The sequence below is a fragment of the Biomphalaria glabrata genome, chromosome 12 (assembly GCF_947242115.1).
Source record: "Biomphalaria glabrata chromosome 12, xgBioGlab47.1, whole genome shotgun sequence".
Classification (NCBI taxonomy): domain Eukaryota; kingdom Metazoa; phylum Mollusca; class Gastropoda; family Planorbidae; genus Biomphalaria; species Biomphalaria glabrata.
The window spans coordinates 26,553,138-26,572,462 of NC_074722.1; the positions used below are offsets into that span (position 1 = coordinate 26,553,138).

Sequence of the window (19,325 nt, forward strand, 5' to 3'; positions counted from 1 at the left end):
ATTGTATGCTGTGGATTTGGAAACTGTCCAACAAGAAAAAAAAAAATATCTAGGTTTTTTTTTAACTTCCTGGATAATCTAGATATTTTTTTATATTATTTATAGAATGCACATATGTATTTAGTTACCTATATATTAACCAGAATTTCCTTGAACTAAGGTTTGAGAACCGCCGCACTTGCGACACGAAATTTTAAAAAAAGTTAACTCGGGCTAAGAGGAACGAAAGTGGAAATCAATAATCCTTTAATTAGCTTGTATCCTCCAGGTAATTAGGCCGGATAAACGAATCGTGTGATGAAATATTTAAGGTAGTTTTTAAAAGAAATTACACACGGAATGTCATGTATTTGATTGACATGTCGGGCGTTTGATGAAAGATTCTAAATTCAGCCCGTGGGAAAATTGAAAATATTTGGAACAAATTTTTCGGTCAGTTTTATTTTTATTAGTTTAACTTTAGGCATGTTTTAAGTAGTGTAACGTAACTTATACACAAACTTTTTTAGGCTTTTTAAGAAACACAGTTATAAGAATTTTAATTATTTGTAAACACTTTTATTATTTGTTAGAAAAGATCATTACAGTTAAGTTTCTTTAGGACGATTTAAGCTTAAGATAATAGAAAACATTTCAATTTAAAGAGATTTGAATGTGAAAGATACTAGGAAAGGGAAATAACAAGTACATTTGAGACAGTCAAATAGGAACAAAACCAAAAAGCACATAGAAAAACCTGAAAAGAAATTAAAAACATAAAACAACATAAAAAACTTTGCAAGTGAAACAATTAATTATTTTCCAAAGTGAAAGGACAACAACTTCTTGAGTAGCTTACGTCACAAGGTGAACTTTCAGTTATTACAGTGACAAGGACTTGAACAAAAATGTTGACTTCTGTGTCAGTGTTGGCAGTCAGCGTCATTTGCTGTGTCAGTGCCGGTGTCATACAGCCCACACAGGTAAGTCACCTTCATATCACCTGTACAAGGAAGAGTTGAAAGAATAGTATTGTTTATTTTCATATCATAATCTTTTGTTTACAAACAAAACAGTGTAATCAGTTAACTCATGGTAGAATTATTCTAATCGTATCTAATAGTAAAATCACAATATCTGCCTAGCCCTAGAGGGTGGGATGAAGTGTATTAAAACACTACGTAAAATATATTTCTGTCGCCACGTCCTTTAATTTCATGTACATTATTTTTAAGATTTGTATTGTTTACTGTAAAGTGACAGTACACAATTGGGATATAAAAGAAAATGATTTTGGATTTTTGATTTAACCCGAGCAACGTACGGGAACTACAGCTAGTACATTTAAAAAATAATTCGTCTTGGATAACAAAGAAAGTTTGTGTTAGTACACGATATCTAAAATGCTTCTCCACTGGACAAGGAATATTTAAGCAATGGTCTTCTTTTGATTTTCTAAAGCAGTGTTTCCCAAACTGTGTTCCGCAGAATCCTAGAGCTCCGCAAGGCCTGAATAGATGTTCTACGAACTACTGGGATAATCAAGTAGTAGGCAACCACGTGAATTAATGTCTTTAAGCTATGGTAAACGTTTGGAGATCACTGGTCTAAAGTAATATCGCAGTTTATTTTAAAGAATCTGGGGCGCTGTAACTAAGCAAAACTATTCTTATAACCATGCTCGACTCATAAACATCATTACATTGTCCTAGTGGTATATGTAAACGACAAATCAATTAGTATATTGCGCAAATATCTAATACAAAGTAAATATCAAATGTCTTGTGTTAGATTTCTGTTGTTTGTTCTACATGTTTCAGATGTTCCTTCAGAATTGAAGGTTATCACAAACTAGCCCAAGCATCCCGTAGGAAAGCGGGGACGAGTGGCTAGCAGGGTTCGAATCCTAGTGGTATGACAGTAAAACATAACACGATCCACTGCACATTAAACCTTTACTCAAAGGGAATGATTTCTTTCAGTGGCCAGCAATGACGATAAGCTCAATGCAGTTCCGAAAGTCCCCTATCAAAGAGTTTTCGTGGTAACGGCTCCTTCAGCCTTGCCGTGGTGAAACCGTAGGTCTAGTCCCACGAGGCAGTCATTCATATTCATAAAATGTAATTAAATGTAGAGCCACGAACTGTGAATTTTATTAGGCAGTGGTTCGTGTTAGTTTAACACCGGACCCACCGGAACACACACTAGGAGCCGCCTCTGAGTTTGTGTTTCACACAAACTCTCTTTATAATTTTGTGTTTTTGTTTTTTTTTAATCGAAAGGTTGTCTTGGCTATTTAAGTCAATACATGGCTAATTAATTTCAATACATCGATTATTTTGTTCAGAATTTCAATACTTAAAACTAGATTCCTAGCAGATATAGATATCATTCTCCAAGGATGTAAGTGTTAGTTTAAGGGCAGGACGTAGAACTAGGTGAAGTCGTACAACTGATTCCAATTGACACTCTAACAGCCATCTACCAAAGACGACGACACTCCCAATCATGACGCAAGAAACAGACGCCTTAACGTCACGCTATGCGACGATGGACATTCCACTGAGGTTTACCTAGGCAACCAGACGACAGTGACCGTTAGGAGTCCGAACTACGGAGACGGAGAGTATCCGGACAACGCCAGGTGCATGGTGGTGTTCCGTACCGGTGATCAGGCCATGATGGTGCTGCTTCAATTCAAGTGAGTGGACTATGTGGTTTTTTAAATCAGTAGCCTATATAGGTTTGTATGTCGCACACTCACAAAGTAAAGTGCCCTTTTCATATTTTCTGATGTATAGGGCAATTCATGTAACATTTATCTGTTTCTTTTGCTGACGGTTTACTAGGGTATCGTGTGACAAACACAACAACAGACATTACATCGTAATATGTAGTGGGGAAATATAAAGTAACTTACTTGACAGTAAATCACTGTGCAGTGTCTGGTATAGTGTGTGTGTGTGTGTGTGCATGCGTGTGTGCGTCTGTGTGTGTGTGTAAGAACAAGAAAGTCAAACTTGCAGAGAAAACAAAACACAGCGTGGAAATAAATGACCCCTAATTTTTATTTTGTTCTTCAAAGTTCGTTTGACCTTGAGATGGCCTTGGATTTCGGTTCCTGTGATTATGATTGGCTGTGTGTGAATGGCGTCAAGTTCTGCGGTGACTGGGCCTCCAGGAGAGTGTTTGAGTACCTCGTGCCAGCTCACAAGACCTTCACCTTGTACTTCTCCACAGATGTCGCTATCACCAAAACTGGATTTGAGGTACAGAGCCAAAACCTTTCTTTAAGTAATCCAAATACTCTTATATTAGTATCGGTAACATTATAGGCGAATTACTCAATCTGGTCTTCCCCGTGTGAACGGTTTAACCAGTTTCATTAGAAATATTGAACAATGTAGTTTAGTGATAATATGTTAGGTTTTTAACCACCAAGTCTTGGTTGAATTTTGCCATTAAATTGTGACTTAGTGTTCTGTTCATCTCTAATAGCTACCCAGCTTTAGTCTTGGGGAACATAGTGGATTTTTTTTTACCATTTTACGTGTTGTGAGACAATTTTTTTCCCTTTGTAACCTCTAATGTCGATAAAGAGACACATCTACTGTTACAAGCTAGGACTTTGTAATCTTACTTGTAGTGTGTCAACCATTTTTCCAGAACCATTCCTTTAAGCTTGCCCTAATGTTGTCTACTATGTGCTCTTTATTTTTGCCCCAACTGTTGGTGTAAATCTTGAAAAGCGTTGTGCTTACATGCATTAGTGTAATGACTTACACAATACCATCATAACCAACGAAAGGTAGCTAGAAATAGATTAAGAATTCTTTGATTTACTCTGACGGACAATTCATGTCAGGCCCTTTTACTTGCTGCTCCAGTTCTGAGTTCAGGCTTCCGTGAAGATATTTTGAACTAATTTGCGTAGCATTTTTATTTAACAAACGTTAGATCTAATTATTTACTTAGTATTATTGCATTAAGAATAATGTAAACAAAAAATAAAATAAAAATAAAACAAGAAAACAAAGATAGTTTGTGTGGCGCACATCGGATCCATCATTTGGCAAGAAATATTAAAGTCATGCTTTGTTTTGATAGTGGTTCTCAATCTTTTAACTCCGCGACCCCCTAATACATTTTTTTCCACTAGGCGGCGACCCCCAACCATACCTTTTTTTTCGTTCATAGGCCTAAGTAAATGTGCTTTAGCTAAAGTAATAATATATTTATCAAAAGGTATATATCTGATACTGGTATCTGTGATGCCAATTCCATTGCTAGAAACTAAACATATACATATTTATTTAGTGAGAAACATATTTGCGCTTAAATTGCAAAAAAAGTGTATCCTTATGACTTTCATTTATTTACTGTTCTATTGCGTGTTTCTTCATGTTGCATACATAACAGACATGTTTTTATTGCTAAATATGGTACTTGCCACCTGAGTGAAGTCTGAATCTCTTGACTCCATCAGCATTCAAAACTAAAATACTTAATGTCATTATCGTCAAAGCCCGGCTGTTAGTTCCGCTTCAAACGTTCGGCAGATAAAAGTTCAGCCTTGTATCCTCCGGCAATGTGTCCATGTTCTTAGAACGATCGTGTCATAATTTGTTTCATAGTAATGTAATCTAAGTAATGGGCATTTCATTTACTATTCCAAATTTAAATGTTTATCAACTCTGGTACAAATATGCTTGTTATAGCACGTTAGACCAAAAACACAATTATGAAAATAATAATTTTCCAATGGTGTTAAGCAACCCTGGCTAATGATCATTCGACCCCCAAAGGGGTCGCCATCCATAGGTTGAGAACCCCTGGTCTAAAGTAATAGAATTATAAAAAATCATTCGGTGTTACTTTGAACTTGAAAAAAAGCTGAATAACCTATAATCGATAAAGCTTAATCACCTAATTAATTTTAATTAAATAGAGGTAATTATTTAATAATAATAATACTAATAATAATAATCTTTATTATCCGTAAGGAAATTTGTCTTACAATTTGTGCATTACACCAAACAAAAAACATTATAACTATAAGAAACCAAAGTGTACATTCACACAAGACTCACTCATAATTTACATGTGACAAAGTTTATACCAGATTGTTATTATTTAATGATTTGATTGCCAGGGGAACAAAAGAGTGTTTGTGTCGTTTATATAGAAAAATGGAAATAAATCTAACGATGTTGAAATATATTACTGTAAATCTGCAGATCTTTCTCTTATCTACTTGTTTTAAAGTACGTTTTATATTTTGGTTTTTGGATTTGACTTCATTTTATGAACATCTCCCACTTCTTGTGTTTAATAAGCGTCTACAAAATTGATCACAAATTCTTCATGTCTTCAATCCAATCCTTCTGTCACCAGGCAGTGCTTGAGGCCTACCACGCCAGTAACAAGACCGTCACTATCCCCACCTCTGGCTCAGGGTCCAGTGAGAAGCAAATTACATACATCACGACGGCTTTATCACGTGACTTCACCGAGAACTACAAGGACAAGTGTAACAGAAGTGGCTACTACAGTATATTCTTACCTGACGCTACCTCCATGCCGCCTTCGACGGTAAAATTATATTCAAAATGTAATAAAATACCCAGAAATACATAAAGATAAAGGCACATTCCTCGTCCCATATGCTAGGACAAATTTGTACAAATACTTCTTCTTCCCTAGTGCTATTAGAGCATGGAATGTGTTGCCTGAGCTAGCCAGGAAAACCAGTGACTTGGCAGAATTTAGGTCATTGGTTAATATGCATGACTAAATGCATGACTAAATGCATGACGCGTAGGACGTAATCATCTTCTTTTTTGAAGTAACGTCTGTATCAGATAAGATAAGATTCTAAACTTTGGTTCAGTTATTTATTCAAACCATCTATTGCTATGGTCACCAGTACACCCAATCACAAAAACTCATGTAAAGTTAATTTTTATTTTATCTATGGTAGTCGACTTTTGAAAAGTTAAACTTGTCTATGTAAGTCAACAATCTGATCTTAAAAGATTAAAATTGTTTTACTATATTTGGCCATGAATGAATGTAGGTAAAACATGTTATCCTATCTCTTCCTGGACTCGTCAAACATCCAGTTATCATGCTATTTCTTTCTTGTTCACAGCGTCTGCCGTCATCACGGACGACCAGGCGATACTGACCGACAACGTGACGTCCCAAACACAAATGACGTCAGGCAAGAACTCAAAACCAAGTTCAATAAGACAGTATTCCAATTAATGTTATTACCTCGACTGGCATTTCCTCTACAACTTGATCTAATTATTCTAATATATAAAATAAATATGATCTCAAGAGTATATTCTAATTACATATCGTGTCGGTGATTTAAACTTTAATAGCTGAATGTATTAGACTTGGTATTTACTTTGGTGTTCCTAGAATTTCATAGTATTTCTTTGCTCAATGTGTGTGATATCATTTTGGACATTTATAAATATAAGAGTATTAATTTCAATGAATTTAACAGTCTCAACGTTTTTAACTCTTTCTCTCCTAACTGACGATACCAACGTTTATTCCACCAGAATGTGGTAAATAATTACGGAGAGAAAGAATTAAGTAATAGAAAGAGAGTTAAAAAGTCAAGGTAGCAGATTTGCATTGTTCGGTTTCAGACGTTTCAGGCGTCCATAATGAATAAGATGATTACGTCCTTGCCTGAAACTCCCGAAGGACGTTGAGGAATGGCGGGTGGCAAGGTTCGAACCTGAGACCACCGAATCGACAGCCCAGAGGGAATATTTCAAGACCAAGCAGCGATACTGCAGAGGATGTAAAGTTATATAGGATAATTCTTACACCAAAAGTCTAAAACACAAGGTTTACAAAAGTTATTTTATTCTTGTAGGTTTAATTATGCAAATTAATTTAATCACGTATTAACAATGGAATCTAAAAGAAATACAAAATACGAAAGTAGTACTTTTAGAAACAAGAGATTGAAACTAATGCCGAGTCTGGCAATCAGATTCCGTTGTCCTCTCATTAAATCCATGCGATATATTTTCTACTCACTATGACCAGGTGGCCACCTGACATGAAGATCATGGCATCAGGACAAATTCACATCGTCTTTTGCGACCATGACACCGTTAAGCATCTGCTGGGAGCCAACTCTGGACCCGTTGTAGTTTTTAGACAGTGTTACACAAGTCAGATCAGCACTGCCGTAAAGGCTGTACTGGCACCGAAGGTCAGTGGTGCACCTGGCGGCACAGTCCAGCAGTGAACGAGCCCAGCCTGACCACAGAGGGTCAGAGAAAGTGATGTGTTGCCGGGTTTCAAGTAGCATCTCGTTGTAGACACTGGAATCTGAAAGAATGTACGAAAAAAAAAATAAAGACATTATTTCTGAATTCTAATATTTCTGATAAACATTGATCCTAATTTCTTGTGTCCACCTAAACCTCTTTATATGAAACTAAATAGCACAAAATACATTTACAAGAAAATCACAATTTACTTTGGGCCATGCGCCTTGTTACAGTTAGATAGCTACATATCTTCACGACGTCTCCCCAATAGAAACATATACATAACATAAAGCAAATATTTCTTATACAATAAAACGGCGCTTTCGTTATTAAAAACAATAACTATCTTACTTAACAGTTACTGGTACGCCTATTTTGCTCGAGAAGTTCTGATGATAAATAAATGAACACACAACTTTCAATATAAACATTTTGTTTGGTCACTATACCATACTATGGTACATATAGTTCACATTCTACTCCCACCCCGCCCGATTGATAATTACATACTGCGAACTATGACAGCTCAGATTCTTAAGACGATATTGACATGCTCCCCCTCCAGGAAAAAATATAGGCCAGGTGTTGTTGGTATGTCGTTGGAGTGTAACACCAGATGTGCAAAACGTTTTGGATGTTTTTATTTTTTAGCGGCCCCAGAAACAAAATAGCAGCTATTAGTTTTGTGTAGTCTGTCTGTACGTTTGTCCATCTGTCTGTTTGTCCAACCAGCCCGATAAGATTGCAAAAACTAGAAAAGATATTTAAAATCTGATATCATGATATTCTGGATTTTTCAAAATTCTGGTGAAGCGATTAGTTTAAAAAAAATTAAAAATGCAAGCAATTTTTTCATAAACTGCATCATTTTTAAAACTATTGTTACTATTGCCTATAATCCCACTTCTGAGACCAATGAAATAACTGAAGTGAGGCAAACTCAACGAGCCACATCGATGTTTATTTACAGGACATCACAACTACACGTAGAACAACATGTATTGATCACAACATCTTTACATCAGCTCTAGACTTGGGCGGAAATCGTTCTCTCCCTAATGTCAACATCCTTTTCTAGTCTGGTTACTAGAAGTGCGCATCTCTGCACTGGCCTGGATGGCGGTGCGCATGGCTGAGTCATAACACTATTTACTTTAGTGGTAAACAACGGGAACAAGTACTCTAATGTTTCACTGTACACACGTACAAAAAGTCCATCTTCATTGAAGTCATTATTAGAACGAAGGCAAGGGACCTCTTCAAATTGGCCCAGAACCCTGCCTCCCTATACCTTAACTAGCACTGGTGTTAGTGGTCAGTAGAATGCTTGCAGTATAGCTAAAAATTGAAACTGTATTCTTCGATAGTGGTCAATAGTGGTCAATATGGCTGTGAAAGTTGTGCCTTGAACGCTAAGGCTGAAAGAAGAATGCAAAACTTAGAGAGCAAACGCTACAGCGTGCTGGGTAAAAGAGACCAGGAAAATAAAACAAATAAAATTGAACACTGACTGGCAAAAAAACCCGAACTGTTCAATACTGAGGAAAGCTGAGCTGGTTTGTTCCTATAGCAAGTCAAGTCATCCCTCAAGGTACAGTGGAGGGAGCAGGAAGAAATGTTCGTACAAAGTGTCGTCCAAAAAAAAAGCTGGCTGGACAACGTACAAGACTGGATCGGAATCTCTCTTGATATTTTGCTACGGATAGCTGCTGATTGCAAAACCGTCCACGACACTTGTGCGAAAATCAAGAGACGAAATGGGAGTTAAATGAAAACCTGGTGTGATCTTAAAACATCATATTTGATCATTTTATTTTGTAAAGATAAAACTATTTAGAATTATAAAAAAAAAAATTATTAGCTTTTAGATTCTAAACACATAATATTTGATCATTTTATTTTGCAAAAAAAAAACTAGTTAGAATTATAAAAAATAATTGCTACTATTCAGATTCTAAACACATCATATTTTATCATTTTATTTTGTAAAGACAAAAATGCTTAGAATTATTTAAAACACTGTTTGCTTTTAGATTGGGAAGAAGTATTTGGGATGCACGATTGGCCGCTGTAAGCGGTGATCCTAATACAATCAGTCCCACAATCACGAACATACAAGACTGCATCTACTGTGTTTCGCATGCCATCCAATATTGACGAGCTAATTTAAATTTCATGCCATGTTTTCTAATAGCCTTTTGTCACATCGAACCTTGTGGCGCCCTCCCCAACCCATTATGAATACCTGAGCCCTTGTTAGCTTACATTCAGTCTTGTTCAAACAATCGATCTACTTGAAGGAAGTGATCCACTCCTCCCAGAAATCATAGATTGATCTCTCCTTTTTGGTCAATATCTATTATTTGCAAGAACTCAGTGATTCAGCTGTTTCTCAATAAAGTCTATAGAAATACTTTTTAAGAATAAAAATAGGGCAAAAAAAAACGTGATTTGTGTCTATTAATCATTTACAGAGAAGAAAAGTAAACAAAATTATTGACAGTTTCTGTTTTGCTAAGAATTAGCCATTCTAAAAGACTACAGGCTATATTTTGAAAAAGGGGGCGCGGTGGTCGAATGGTTAAACGCTTGGCTTCCGAACCTGAGATCATGAGCTCAAATGTTGGTGAAAACATAGATTTTGAATTTCTGGATTTTTAGGGCGCCCCTGAGTCCACCTAGCTCAACACTGAAAGATTTTTTTACTTTTTCGATATTAAATAAAATTGATTTACTTAATTTTTTTTTACTAATTAATTATTTTTTTTATTGATTCATTTGCAATAAAAAAAATTGTACAAAGCTTCAACTTGATCCGATAATGGATATTGGGAGAAACTAAAAAATTTTCAGAATATGCAAGTAAACATTTCTATCAATTTGAAAGGAAACAAAGAGATATCATACTTTTTACAAATAGCGCTAAATGCGTTCGGACTTCAATTATACAAAACGTAACCTGATTTGAGGCGAAGCTTACACAGGTGGAATACTGCTTAGAGTAAAAGAGGTCTGCATTCCTTGTGAAACCCTAGATTTTAATCTCCACACTCTACTCGACTCAAACGTCATAATCGTTCAGCTGAAGAATGTATTTTTAAAAATTAATTAATGAAATTAAAGTGTTGACAACACTTACAACGTCCACAGACTGCCATAAAAAGGGCGGAACAGGTCCACGTGCCGAAATTCAGGGTTGTTCTAATTCGGACACACTTGTCTGTGGGCATGTTGTCTGGTTCCCCGGTGTTCCATGCTGCCCACGTGACGTCGACACCTGGCAAAATAAATTGGCTCGTTTACCCGTGGTATGTTAAACATGGCTTAAGTCTCCAACTGGTAAGTCGAAAGAACATAACAGAAGTCAGTTGTTGGAATAGTCTCATATATTAAGATTTAGCTGTGTATGAGACAGGAGTTGTGGAGTTTATAATAAACATGTCTTCCTCGCCTCCTATTTTGTTTCAATGTGCTAGCAATGCCATCAAACCTCTCTGTTTTTCCTTGTAGAACTGCACAAGTTTAAAGATAAACCCAGATTAACACTAGAATCTCAACCCAGATTATAATTAAAATGTTCAACAAATCTCAAATTCCATTATTCAAAAATATGTAAGTTTTTTTTTTTTTGTTCTTTTCTTTTTGTTCTTTTTTTTTTACAGTCAAGTGCGGACAGGAGGAATTCCACATGGGGACCTGTATGGTTCAATCCAAAGTATAACAGAAAGTAATAGATCTGGTTGACTTTAAAACAACAACAACAACAACACATTTTCGTGTTGTTGAAACTATTACAGAGAAGTGTTGTTAATACATCTCGACTTAAATGACAGTAGTGCAGTGATGTACAAACTACGGCCCGCGGACCATATCCGGTCCATCAAAACTTCTACCCACATTGCATAATTTAAGCCGCAGTGGTTCAGTTCATTTTGAATCGACGAGTTTTCTGTTTTGCTTTTTACCTGTGATTGCGGCCCCTGTTAAACCTATCAGGAAATGTAAATGGCCCCCAAGCTGAGAAAGTTTAGATACTACTGATAGTGAAGTACATTACTTACTACTCAGTTTTTGGCGAATTTCTTTTATGTCTCTTTTTATTGCTTTTTTTTTTTTTTTGCTCTCTATCGGTGACTCTTCATATTAAGCTCTCTTTCTTTCTTTTTCCTTCTGGCTCTGGCTGAGAGGCCAAAATGGCTAAGGCTAGGACACCTAACAAGGGGGCTCGAGTTTGAATCCCGACTCAAGCAGAGTTGTGTTTGCTTGGTGCCTAAAGACTACAAGGAAACCTTTTCCCCGATGGACCCTCTCTGCGCAGGCGCAGGTCCACAAAAGAGATTGGACCATAGCGCACTGATCTGGCTACAAGCATGAAAGATTTATTAAAGTATTTTTTTTTCTCTAGTTCTTTCCTCTTTCTCTCTCTATCTCTGTCTCTCTCTCTGTTTCTCTCTGTCTCTGTCTCTATGTCTATCTCTATCTCTCTCTTTCTCACTCTCTCTCTCTCTCTATTTGACTCTCTGACAGATAAAATCAAATTCTAATTAAAAGCTGACTCCATCATACATATGTCTATGTCAAAAACATACTAGCTATAGTAAGTTTATATTGATCATTTAAATAATTCCAAACTATAATCCCTTCTTCCCGTCATTATAAATCGAATCCAAAAATGAAATGAACTTCACTAATCATTCCATAAGATCCATTAGGCCAGGTTTACATAGAACTACATCTTCAGAACTATCAGTTCATTAATTACACAGAAATATTGACAATGTAACAATAATAACATTCAAAAAAACTCGGTATCCTGTGGCGTCGTGTCGTGACTTCGCCCAACAATACAATAATATCGGCAACAGTTGTGACACGCATACGTCTATTCCTTTAGTTTTGACGGAGATAGTGTAGTGGTTGTTAATAGTTTGTAGTACAAATTTCTGATATTCATGCTGAAACTATTAAGACCTGCTATTTGGCCTGCTTCAGTAAACCACTTCGATTGTCGTTTCTGAGTTAATTTGTTTCCTCTCAAACTATCTCTGTAACCTTGTTTAAAACAATCAATGTACCCCGGATAATAAAAAAAAACAACCTAGGACAACCTCCCCCCCCCCAAAAAAAAAAAGCTCTAATGAAATTATATTTTAAAATTTTCATAAAGTACAAATATACTATATCGTTACCAAATACCACTCACTGCAAGAGATCTCTTAAACTGTCGTACAGATCCTAATGAAATTTCGTACACAGGTTTCTTTTACCTTCCAGGTGCTCATTAAGAACCGGAGTTGACCTATTCGTAACCTGACGACTGTTATTCGTGAAAAACATCAAGCTTTCTATCAAACCTTTGTATTTTAATTTTCGGTATTTCCCCAAAAGGCCGCAGTCTAAATCTTTACAAAAATATCACTATTCTATTTTTTAAAGCCATTTCCTCCCCCCCCCCTCCTAAGTCTACTTATTTTACACGTCATTTTTCGTTTCCTTTAGGACGCGGTCGAAATAAAAAAACACACACACACAAAACCATAACAAATCCTAATAGCATTAAAAAGATAGTCTTTTTTTTTTCTTTTTGAGAGAGAGAGATAGAGAGAGAGAGAGGGGGGGAGAGAGGGGGAGGGAGAGAGAGAGAGAGAGAGAGAGAGAGAGAGAGAGAGAGAGAGAGAGAGAGAAAGCAAGGAGTGGGACTTTGCAACACTATTAAAATAACAATAACAACAAAACCCTACTAGCAACGAAAATCTAAATCTAAATCTAGTGTCAATTCGCTACATTCGAATGGGGTCAAATAAACGATTACAATTGAATAAAACCCAATTGATATTGCTTTGTATTTAGAGAACAAAAGACCAAGAGAAATGTAGAAAGGGGAACGGGAAGGTGTACGAAGGACTCACTTTTTATAGTTGGACGTTTGGTAAGTACTAAAATAAGCGGGCCCAAAATTTGAGAGCATGTAATTGTCAGGGATGCATTATGAAGCGGGTCTTTCCAAATCAAGTCAAAAGTCTATGTCGGAGAAATTTCGGTGCGCAGGTTAAACAAAACAAAATGTTGGTTCCAGAGAGTTAAAAGAGAGAGAGAGAAGAAAAGAGAGAGAGCGGGCAGTGAAATGTCAATGTAACAGAGACACTCATTCACGGGCTAGAAAGTATGTTAAATCATTAGGATGTGACCCATTTATTAAAATTTGCACACAAAAAGGTTGGGGGGGGGGGTGGAGGCGTGTTCAGGTTATAATAAACAATTTAAAGCACGAGAATCAATCAACGGGTATAGCCGGTGTATACTTCCAGTTCAATAATAGTTTAACCAAATCTAAATTCTGTATTTTACTTATTAATCCCCGGAGGGGGGGGGGGGCGATGTTAACTTTATTACAATGAAATAATAATTTGTTGACAAGTAGGTCCATTCTACGGTTCGATCTTGAAGATTAAGGATGAGTGACGTCAGTTAATCACGAAAAATAATGTTGCGACCTGCACATGTCAATGCAGACAATCCCGTTGTATTCCGGAAGTCTATTTGTTCCTATCGTCTTCTGCGCATGCTCGGCGAGGACAACTCTTTGTGTCACGTGGTCTTAGTGACATTCCTCCAGCTGTCTACTACCAGCTGCTTTTTTTGTTTCTCTGCCAGTTGGGGCAAAATGGCTCTTGATTTAATCTTTATCGCGCTTCCTAGGGGGAGAGGGGCATCCCTTCTACATCGAGCTCCTTTTATCTCGCCAAAAGAGATCGTCTTTGGCATGCGGTCGATATGGCAATGCCCATCACTGACTATCGCCTGCACAAGTTCAGCAGCATTATTGTTTACGGTTCTTGTCGATAGTAATCACGTGATTACAGAGTTGTTGATCCTTTTCAAAACAAAGATAAAACGAAATTAGCCAAGGTCGATCTGGTGGACTACAGATAATCGATAAAATACAAACACAATAAAGAAAATATTACAGATAAAGCTTGCAGACAATACATGACCTAACTTCCCAATACAATAATTTATTATTATTCTATTCTATTAGGTAGGTATTGGGGGACTTGACATTTTTAGGCCCCCATTCGACACATGACATTAGATAATGTACTTAATAAATATATATTTAAACTCCATTTGTTACAGTAGATAAGTAAAATTAATATTAAAAAAATCACTAAGACTCTTTTATTGAATCATGGCGTTGTTTATTGGCGACTTAATCGCACAAATGATTTATATAATATAAATAAATAAATAAATAAATAAATATATATATATATATATATATATATATATATATATATATATATATATATAATCCTGTTAATCAGACCACATCGGGACGCAATTGATTTGTTCTTAATATCCGGCTGGTCCTATTAACCGTTTTCAGTTGTACAAGAGGATTTTTGTCGGTAATTTAGGATTTGGTTCAAATAAGCTGCGAGTCCGATAAATCGATTATTTTATTAACCGGGTTCGACAAAACCTATATAATTCATGAATGTATAGGAACATGTATCTGCTCCATGTATTTACCTGTGTCCCAGATATGATATTTTTTCTTGACAGAGTAATGCATGCCGATCCAGTACTGTTCCTTGCTGTCAATAAGAAAAAAAAACGATGAGAATTAATTTATATGCAGACCACACAAAAGTGACCATCTACCCAGACGATCTTTTTGACACTCTCTAGTAAGTGTATCACCTCAAAATACTCATTCCGTTAGTTGAAATGAGTATTGTGTAGTAGTCTTACTGTTGCAAAGCCGCTTAAAGTGCGCACCACTGCACTATTTCCTCACCGACTATGGACGGAATGTTTACATCAAGAGAAAAGGAAAGACTTGATTTCCTCCTAGGTGAAAAAAAAAGTCTGGGGTTAGAATGTGGGTCGATCTGACTAGAGGAACGAAAGGAGCTTCGCAAGAGTAAAACGAGTTACAGAGGTGAAAAACAATGTAGGTTCGCTGTGTGGGTTGTCTGGTCAAGGAATTATCTTATAAAACAGTGAAGTGCCGTTCCAGGTACTGAAAGACATCACTGTTGGTTTGAGAAGGCTACCGTTCTTAAGACAATCTGAAAGTGTAGGCGACCTGATAGCCAAGACTGACATTTATGTTTACTGTGATCGTCTCACATCTTTTATCCCATGTAATAAATATCACTCATCATTTACCTTGCTCTCTCGTGTAGTCGCCTCACTTATACTATTTTAAATACATCATATGACACTTGGAAGAACCGTAATTGAATAAGTCCAAAGTTTTCAACCTAGAGGACTTGTCAGCGTTTGTTTCGTTCTACAAACTGACTGATAGCCTTCCATTTGATTGACAGAATAAAAAGTAAATCCTAAAATCTATAAACGAGAGTCTTTGTAAATGCTAAAAGAATTAAAAATCAAATTAATTTTAAGTCACTCTAAACGAAGTGCCAACATTGTATGATTCATTTGGCTGCACACGGGGCCACCAAGGACCTCATATACAAAACGGGTCTCTAAAAACTAAAGAATATCCAAACTTATATAATATGCTTACAAAACATAAAAAATATACGAGACAAAAGGATCAGATTAAATTTGCAAGTACTATTACACGGCGATACTATATGCTTCACAGATGATACTGAAGGCGATATCGAAGACCATTGAAGATAATAAAGACTTATACATTCCTTTTGAAGATATTATGTTCTTCAGATTTCTAGTAAGCAGATGGAAAACCATTTATGACTTAAGTTCTCGTTGTTTCATTCCATTGTTGTAATGTTCTCAGACAGTAAAGAAAAAACTTTTTACCCTCTTGAGACTCGAAGACAAATGATAAGAAATAAAAGAAGCCGATAATTGAAATTGGAAAAAGAGTAAAGGCCTCTACAAGAATCCTTCCCTGGGCCTCATCTTACTCAAATCCGGCCCTGACAGCCACAATGACATTAACAAATCAAACAGTATAACAGTATATCAAAAGTACCTTACACGATAAGAAATGTACATTGTACCTACGCTGGATATCTCAATTGTTTTAAGACTGTGTCCAGCGATTGCTTAGTGTCTACCACAGCCAGACCATCGTAGCCGAGGCTCTTGCATTTCATCACCGCGTCGGAATAGTTCCTTTGAGTGTCCTCAAGGAGATAGAATTGCCCCTTTGTTAGCAATGCCAGATCTAGCAATAGTGAAGCCCACAGCGAGAAGCACACTGCTCCGTACACTCTATCACATAGAGATATCATGATATAGCAAAAACAATTCTCAGGATCATTGACGCGTTTTGATATCTCACTGTGACTATCAGATCAGCTGTGAGCTCAATCAACACAAAAACTTTGAAATGAATAATGAACAGTTCAATCTTACGTTCACACAATCTTAAATTATCACAGAGTTCACTAAGCTTTTATCCGCTGTAAGTTCACCAATGTAACCCCCCCTCCCTCTCTAGTTATTTTGGACATTGGCTGATGTTTGGGTGCTAACGCAATTTTCTCCGCCCTGTGTCAACCGTATCGATTGTTAGATCACTTCTGTTATCCAACCGGATGTGGGGCTGTGTGGTCATCGAGCTTTACAAAGTACAACAAATATTGGCAAAGTGATCCAGAAAACCTTCGGAGTTTTTATTTTTTTTAATTTTTAAATCTGTATTATTCTGGGTTTTTTTTTTTAGATTTAGGCTACACGGAGGCCATTAATGGAATTTGGTTGTTGAGCTACTCATTTAATTCTCTTGTTGAAAGAAAAGAAGAATTTTCATTAATTAAAATAGCAATTAATTTACTGTGCAGTGATGATAGAGTCGTTGATTGGGTCGATCTCAATAAGATTGTTACATTACATATGATTAGTGAGTTACACATCTTTGCTATTAACCAATGCTGATAAAACATCTTCAGTTTCAGATAGTTTCTTCTTATCTTATAATGCACTGCATGAGAGACATGCTGGTGGACGCTTGCACCCGGGGCAAGGTACTTTATTGGCGCCCCCTCCCCATTTTCCATTAACATCACATAGAAGTATAGGCTTATAAATAAAAAGGTATTTAATAATGATCATACGATTTACAATACCGGAATTATTTTGTGCTTAAAATATAAGAGACAGTTGGATTCTGCAATGCTAAAAAGTGCAAAAAAAAGGTATCTTATAGCCTACTTTTAACGAAAAGCTTTTCAATACTACCCTTATTTTGAACACCGGATACACCGAAAAAAAAAGCTACCTCGTTTATCTTTTAAATGGCGGAGTTGAATGAACCGCAAGGATAAAATTAACTGCAGGTGTATGCGTTTGAATCCCGAGATAAAGACTATGCATTTTTAGCGGCCCCCGAAAGGGGAAAAGACGCTATTAGTTTTGTGCGAAATGTCTGTCCGTCTGTCCGTCTGACCGTCTGTCCGTCTGTCCGTCCGTCCCGTTTAGATCTCGTAAACTAGAAAAGATATTGAAAATCCGACATCACAATATTTTAGACCATTCAAAGTTCTGATGCAACGGCTACTTTTTTTTTTCTGAAAGCGAAAAATCTAATTTTTAAAATCAGTTATGCAAGCAGTTTTGTTAAAGAGAAAAAGCTAATTAGTATGCATTATAAGTTAGACCTAATTTAAAACGAATAGTAATCTTGTAAATTTCATTTTATGAACATTTTATTTTATTGCGGAAATTGTTTTTTTTTTTTTTTTTTGAGGATTCAAATAAGAGATTGAGCCTTTTCAAATCAATTGGATCAATTATAAGACATCAGTAAGGCCAAGGGAGGCGCGGCGGCTGAGCGGTAAAGCGCTTGGCTTCCGAACTGGGGGTCCGCGTTCAAATCCTGGTGAAGACTGGGATTTTCAACTTTGGAATCTTTGGGCGCCTCTGAGTCCACTCAGCTCTAATGGGTACCTGACATTAGTTGGGGAAAAGTATAGGCGGTTGGTCGTTGTGCTGGCTACATGACACCCTCGCTAATCGTAGGCCACAAAAACAGATGAACTTTACATCATCTGTCCTATAGACCACAAGGTCTTAAAGGGGAATTAGTTAGGCCAGGTTCACATCTAACTTTACATTCACTTTCACCTATCCTTTGATCTGCGGGACCGTTGGGGCACTACAAAAGATCTGTTAACCTTCTTTCTCCATTCTTATCTCTCATTTGTCTTTGATATAATTTCATTTGCATGTTCTTTCTGAAAATATTGAAGCCTACCTGGATGGACCTTTTCGGGGGCCGATTTTGAGTTTGTGTTTCCACACAAACTGTCTTTTGTAACGTTGTTTATTCGAGAGTTTATTATTTAGATTTTCTCAGACCTGCCCCCATTAATATTAAGCATCTTGTTCTAGTTGCTGGCGGAGACTCCATAGATTAAGATCACAACAGTAGACGGGCTTCATATTTAACATGCAGATTGTCAATAAGTTCGATTACTGAATCTTTAGCATGGCAGTTGGAAAGTTCATATGAATCGAACCATACGACCCCATAGAGAATCGCTTTACACAGAGGAAAAAAAACGCCGACAAAATAAGCACAGCACACAATAATACAAACGGAAAAAATTAAGAATAAAAAGAGATACACACAAACTAAAAACAAAACAAAACAAAAACAAATACAGGACAAAACAAAACAAAAAGACAAAATAAAAATATTGCGTTGAACCAATTAAAAAGTGTCCAGGTACTGGGGGACAGCCTTGACATTTATAGCAATCTAGTCATGCATTGTTGTATCTGACGAGCTCTCTGCGCGACACAAGTATTGACCACGAGGAGGGAAAGTATCGACCCTCCAGGAGAGAAACATTGACCAGTACGTAATCTAAAACCTGGAACCAAGGTATGTAGCCTTGAAAGCTCACGTGACGTAGCTACATCAGAGTCATGGGAGAGAACTGTATTTCAATTCATCGTTATCAGGTCCGCCGCGAAATTAATTAAAGCCCCCCACCACCTTGTTATTTTCTATCAAAAAATAATTCTTACTCTATATTTTAAAGTTTCTTATTTGCGGTGTATAGGAGATTCTCAAGTTGAACTAAACAATGT

The 19,325-nt window shown here is 36.6% G+C and overlaps 2 protein-coding genes across 2 annotated transcripts; one reads left to right on the top strand and one right to left on the bottom strand.

The window, feature by feature from the left end:
* The first annotated feature begins 253 nt into the window (after positions 1-253).
* On the top strand, positions 254-6,334 carry LOC106063030 (uncharacterized). The gene is made up of 6 exons (XM_013221339.2): positions 254-432; positions 808-962; positions 2,457-2,680; positions 3,065-3,248; positions 5,374-5,571; positions 6,131-6,334. Exons 2-6 carry the CDS (start codon positions 888-890, stop codon positions 6,164-6,166), a joined length of 717 nt encoding a protein of 238 aa, XP_013076793.2. The 5' UTR covers positions 254-432; positions 808-887; the 3' UTR covers positions 6,167-6,334.
* A 516-nt stretch (positions 6,335-6,850) lies between these two features.
* LOC106063032 (uncharacterized) lies at positions 6,851-16,739 on the bottom strand. Its single transcript, XM_056006918.1, has 4 exons — positions 16,290-16,739; positions 14,817-14,881; positions 10,423-10,560; positions 6,851-7,341 (listed from the first exon to the last, which is right to left on the bottom strand). Exons 1-4 carry the CDS (start codon positions 16,517-16,519, stop codon positions 7,082-7,084), a joined length of 693 nt encoding a protein of 230 aa, XP_055862893.1. The 5' UTR covers positions 16,520-16,739; the 3' UTR covers positions 6,851-7,081.
* Positions 16,740-19,325: the final 2,586 nt, after the last annotated feature.